Source organism: Sinocyclocheilus grahami, unplaced genomic scaffold (assembly GCF_001515645.1).
Source record: "Sinocyclocheilus grahami isolate Dianchi unplaced genomic scaffold, SAMN03320097.WGS_v1.1 scaffold181.1, whole genome shotgun sequence".
Lineage (NCBI taxonomy): Eukaryota > Metazoa > Chordata > Actinopteri > Cypriniformes > Cyprinidae > Sinocyclocheilus > Sinocyclocheilus grahami.
Window position 1 is genome coordinate 1,441,545 of NW_015505360.1, and position 5,978 is coordinate 1,447,522.

General features: G+C 38.6%; 1 protein-coding gene across 2 annotated transcripts in view; it reads right to left on the reverse strand.

Moving 5' to 3' along the window:
- Positions 1-1,955: 1,955 nt before the first annotated feature.
- pus10 (pseudouridine synthase 10) overlaps positions 1,956-5,978 on the reverse strand; it is a 9,081-nt gene continuing 5,058 nt past the window's right edge. For both annotated transcript variants that reach the window (XM_016284287.1, XM_016284286.1), the window contains exons 5-18: positions 5,708-5,742; positions 5,517-5,628; positions 5,383-5,444; positions 5,124-5,169; positions 4,944-5,008; positions 4,782-4,867; positions 4,271-4,396; positions 4,057-4,113; positions 3,849-3,925; positions 3,060-3,115; positions 2,841-2,958; positions 2,623-2,765; positions 2,228-2,327; positions 1,956-2,115 (exon numbers count right to left, since the gene is read on the reverse strand). In XM_016284287.1, coding sequence (XP_016139773.1) covers positions 2,077-2,115; positions 2,228-2,327; positions 2,623-2,765; positions 2,841-2,958; positions 3,060-3,115; positions 3,849-3,925; positions 4,057-4,113; positions 4,271-4,396; positions 4,782-4,867; positions 4,944-5,008; positions 5,124-5,169; positions 5,383-5,444; positions 5,517-5,628; positions 5,708-5,742 — 1,122 coding nt within the window. In that variant the 3' untranslated portion in view covers positions 1,956-2,076. The remainder of the gene's footprint in view (positions 2,116-2,227; positions 2,328-2,622; positions 2,766-2,840; positions 2,959-3,059; positions 3,116-3,848; positions 3,926-4,056; positions 4,114-4,270; positions 4,397-4,781; positions 4,868-4,943; positions 5,009-5,123; positions 5,170-5,382; positions 5,445-5,516; positions 5,629-5,707; positions 5,743-5,978) is intronic.

Sequence of the window (5,978 nt, forward strand, 5' to 3'; positions counted from 1 at the left end):
TGTGATTTTCTAGGCTGATATGGCTAGGAACTATACTCTCATTCCATGGTACGGGGATTCGAAAACGGTAAAACTCAACTATTTAATTCTAGGGGAGTTGGAAAATGAGCCTATTTTCCAAAATAGTGCAGTGTTCCTTTAAGAATAATGTCACTGTGCAAAAATCTAAATGGTCCTATTTTCTAACTATAATTTCTTATTTTTGTCTTGTTGATTTTTTTGGTTTGAAATATGACCTGCATGTGTTTTCGTGAGATTCACCCACAAATCTACCCACCGACGTGGTGAAACCTGCCCAAATATCACTCTTATCGCTTTGTCCTGAACTCCTCACCTCTGGCACGCTCTCCAAACCCGAGCGAGAAGCGTTCAGGACAGACGCGTGAAGGCTCGTGATGGGCGGCGTTTCACCTTTACTGTACAGAGCTACAGGTGTGTCTCTCTCAGCAGCACAGAGAGAGACGATCAACCACTGACCCTCACTTCTCACCACACAGAGAGAAAACCTAATGTTGGACTATTCCTGAAGATGTAAATACAAACCTCTCGCTCACTTATTGTCACCGGTATTGTTACATTACCATTATTATTTTTTTTGCATAAAGAAGTGATGATCCTGTCTCCATAGCTGTGGAAATCTTATGGACGTGTGATGTCGTCTGCGTTTGGAATCAATACCAAGTCAGATCACAGATTCATTATATGTGCAACTGAGCCATGCAATAGCAGTGTGAATGACCCTTGACCCGTCCTGTCCCGGCCCTCCTGTGTGTGATGTACATATGCAATGCCTTCTGTTTGTTACGTGTCACGGCCCGACACAAGTTACCGTGAACGTGAAAAAATTGCGAATTGAAAAATGACAGAATCATTGGAGGAACGTGTATCATGTGGGTGTTTCCATAGATATGACTTGCTATGGTTTCAATCCCGTCCTGTTTGTACCTGATCCAGTGAACGTTTTGGAAGCTGCCAGTATTCGTTGTGGTTCTTCATAGTGAATGATATGAGTGTGTGTGTGTGTGATTGTTCATTAAACTTTCAGTTGTTTTTTTCACGCTGTGACGCATTCGGTCGGCTAATCCTCAACAGGTTTTCTAATATTTCAATTTTTTTTTGGTTTGTTTCAGCGTATTTTTGTACTATAGATGTAATTTAGTTGTATTTATTTTCGTATGTTGGGATGAAGGACTCTGTCGGCCGCATTTATTAAGTGCTCTCTCTCTCTCTCCCTCATTATTTTTTATACCTTTCCTTTAGTCTTTGCCTGTTTTGTTTTCATACCAAAACATAAGGGCAAGTGCCCTGTAGAGGACTTGCATTGCCATTTGGTAGTATTTATTTTAAGTTATATTAAAATGTTCAAATTTCCCACTGGCTCCGTGTGCTATTTATTTTTCTAGATTTAAGCTGTAATATTTTAATATTATTTTTATAATTTACATCTCTATACTATATATCAATCTAAGTATATTTATATTTATTATAGCTATATATATATATATATATATATATATATACACTGTATATGTATATATGTGTTTTATATATATATATATATGTCTTAACTTAGTTATGTCCAATATAATTTTATTAAAAGCGAATAGTTAATATTTTTAAGAAAAGCCAAAATAAGTAACAATTAATTTAAATGTAACCCGTTTAAAAATACTAAGAACATTTATACATTTTATATAACATGAATGTTACAAGTAAAATTCATTCTTTTAAAAAATTAGTTTTGCCTCAACCTCAACATATGCCTTAATATGGGTTTGTTTAGATTTTGCTAGAACTATAATCTCATTACATATGCAGGATTTAACCTAAAACCTACATACAGTTTTAAAAAATCCATAAATCCTTTTTTTCTATGAAAATCAAATATCAAACTAAACTAGCTAGACTGTTACTAGAGGAACATGACATTAACAAGAAAAACTTAATTAGGCTGTTTTATTAAAGAACATGCATTCAGTGCAATATGCTTTACTTCAACCAAATAAACAAAGAATTGTATAACAGAAATATATAGTCCTGACATACATAGAAAAACTGCTCTCAAAATCCCGAACGTCAATCTGGAATAGCAGGAGGCCAGTCGATGTCTACAGACTGAAACACACACACAGAAAGGAGAAATCATTCAGATGACATTCAGCGCTTCTAAACATTTCCATCATGCATCCAAACCAGTTCTTGACATTACATATTAAATAAAACACACCTCGACGTCCAGCTCCAGAATATCAGCGTTGGTTTTCATGAGGTCGCAGAGGTTGGGTTTCGTGCGGCCGAAGTCTCCATGCACAAACTCTTTAATATAACTGCAGTGTTTGCAAGTGAAGGGAAGCCAATGCAATGATTTCCACAAAAATATGAAGCAGCACAACTGTTTTCAACATTGATAATAATCAGAAATGTTTCTTGAGCAGCAAAGCAGCATATTAGAACGATTTCTGAAGATCATGTGACACTGAAGACTGGAGTAATGATGCTGAAAATTCAGCTCTGATCACAGCAATAAATTACATTTTAATATATACTCAAATAGAAACCAGTTATTTTAAATTGTAATAATATTTCACAATATTACTGTTTGACAGTATTTTGTAAGGATACGTCCCAGCCTGTGTGCACAGCTTTAAGGTGAAGTGGTGTCTGTCCAGGTAAATGGAGCTCATGGAGTGGATGAGTCTCGGTCGAACCGCCAGCGGCCGGCGATGTAGGACTCTCAGTGGAGTCTTCTGAGCGATCTTCAGATCCTAAACACACACACAATCATCAGCACGTCTCTTCTCACATGTCCAGCTCAAATAGATCTGAAAGCCCAGCAAGACCTTGATATTTGCTAGGAATTCCAGATCAGTGCTTTCGATGGCTTTCTGTGTCCAAATGAGGGCGCTGTAGGTTTTCGTCTTCTCCTCTTCACCCTCTTTCATGCGGCTCGTGGCTTCTCTGGAGAAACAAGCACACACACACACCTTAAAAATGCAGTTTCGTGCATAGATCTTTTTACGATCAATGTATATTTGTGCTTAAATGCAACACACACACACCTGGTAACAATCTGCAGGTCTCGCACTCTAATTTTGTCAGACGACTGGTTGATCGTCTGCGGGACAAGAAAAAACAGGAGCCAAAATTCACATTAGCAGGTTTGCGGTTATACTATAATAAAAAATATATGCACCTTTATTCCCAGAAATCAGCCAATCAGATTAGAGCCTGCAGTTTTGGAAAAGATCTTGATATTTTTTGTGAGCAATGTGCATCTGACAATTAAAGTAATAGTTCACTCAAAAATGAACACTTGCTGAAATTTTACTCCCCTTCAGGCCATCAAGGCATTTTAACGTTAAATCGTCATTTCTGGCCAAATACGAGTCCATAATCCATAATAGCGCTTCCTCCAGTGAAAAGGTCCATCCTCTGTTGTCCTCTCGCATCAAAATCCACCCACTTATTCATTTTGGCCTGTAAACGGTGCTTGATCTGTGCAGATTTCTCTCTTGATTCAGACGAGATGATTTTTTTCAATGGAGAAAGCAATATTATGTTTAGAGGACTCGTGTTTCAGCTAGAAGCAACGATTTAATGTCAAAAAACTCACCATTTCTCACTTCACCAGACATGAATTGATGGACTGGAGTGGTGTGGATTATTGTGATGTTTTTATCAGCTGTTTGGACTCATTCTGATGGCACCCATTCACTGGTGAGCAAGTGATGGAATGCTACACTTCTCCAAATCTGTTCCCATCAACAAACAAACTCAACTATAACTTGGATGGCCTGAGGGTGAGCACATTTTCAGAACATTTTCTATTTCTGGGTGAACGTCTGTACCTCCTGTAGTTGTTTGATTTCGGTTCTGTTAAATTTGGCTCGATGGGGGTTCAGCAGCTCCACGGCGAACGGTCGACCTGAGAAACCACACAAACAACATTATGACAATGACCACATCATCACAAGCCTCAATACTGTAATATATAAAGGAACCAAAGGCAAATGAGTGCGGAGATATACGGTTTCTGAGAGTGTCTGTGTGTTTTACCATTTCCCAGAGTCCTCACGTCCACGTCCTCTCGTCCTGAAGATGAGAAGTTAAACCCTACATGGAAGAGACACATAAAAAGACTCAACAACCAGCAAGTCTTGCATGTCTGAAAACAAGCTTTGCGACGTTTGCAGTACCATCTGAAAATAACATATACAGCGTGTACAATTTGGGATCCTAATTTGATTGGGGCGTCCCACACACAGCTTACCGTCGGCTCTGAACGAGGACAGGAGAGGAGCAGCGATCAGCTCCTCCACGGATCCTTCCATCCGTCTCTCTCCATCGATCACCCACGGCGTCTGCGGAAGCTCCCGCGAAAACTTATTATACCGACCTGCAGAGACAGACGATCAAAAGACGAGGCAGTAAGACGTTTCTTTTTTTATTTAGCAAGGATGCATAAAATTAACCAAACATTAAAAATATTTGTTTCAACCAAATGCTATTCTTTTGAACTTTCTATTCATCAAAGAATCCTAAAATAATGCATTATGGTTTCCACAAAAATATGAAGCAGCACAACTGTTTTTAACATTGATAATCAGAAATGTTTCTTGAGCAGCAGATCAGCATATCAGAATGAAGACTGGAGTAATGATGCTGAAAATTCAGCTCTGATCACAGCAATAAATTACATTTAAAAAAATTATTTAAATAGAAAAGTTATTTTCAATTGTAATGATATTTCACAAGATTTATAGTAACGTGTTTAGCCGTACCTGCTATGAAAACAGACGTGTGGAGACATGTGGTGTCCAGTGCTGTACATCTAGTGTTTGTTTTCTTTGGTGGACATGGGTAATGCCTGCACACACTACACGTATTGAAAGAGAACGGCCAGAAACTGAGTCTCATGTGAGCCGGAGATTGAAAACACTGACCTGCTAAACTTCTCTTCAGAGATCTTCTCCAGAGCTTTAACCACCGCCATCCTGGTGAAGATGGACTGAGAGACAAAGAGGAACACAGGTACATTACTTTTATATCCAAAAAGGGCACTTTTGATTTTACAGGTCAGGAACACGGATTGAGGACTGGAAACAAAACACGGGAAAGCATACCGCTTTGTTTTTGGTGGGTTTGAAACAGTCCGGACAGGTGTTTGCTCTGTACAAAGAGGACACGTGTGTTAACCAGGAAGTGACATCATTTGGACTCATTCTGCATCATGATGGCAAAACAAGTAAATTTGCATTTACATTTCACATTTATGAGACACTTTTCCCCCCAAATGACTTACAAAAGTCAATTTCCAAACTTTTTAGTTGTAGTATTGACTGCATTAGTCAAGCTCAGCCTTCTTGTCTTAGACCCACTTACAAGAAATGACAGTCCTCCTCTGTTTCCGGATGCATAAAGCCGACGCTCACTTCACACGAACTCTGTGGATCACAGAACCAAGAGATCAAATAATAGAGAATTATTCAGAAAGCCAATCAAGAAGAAGCACTCACATTGGCCAAGACAGCAGCTCCCAGTTCCTGTCCGATCTTTCCCTGTACGGCCCACTTGAATGCATCCTTCACCTGGATGACATCTTCTTTACCCAAACACATGCTCTTCTCCCTGGAAACACAGCATTATGTGACTTCATATGGATGCCCCCGCTGCGGGGGATGATGGGAAATATGTGCTGCTTACATACCTGATCTCCTTTTTGACATGCAACCAGCAGGAATGCTGTGGAAATGCACAGAGAAGCACATTTTCTATCGTCAAAATAATTACACAGCCATGCATCTTGAAAAAGGCCTAATAATGCAAAAAATAAAGGCCTAATATTATCTTATTTTATTGTTTTTCACACACAAAAAAAGATTTTTCAAATTAATTAATTTTATATATATATATATATATGAATGACGAGTTCAGATGCAAAAGCCTCTAAATGACATCTGAAATTTTCGTCTAAAAAT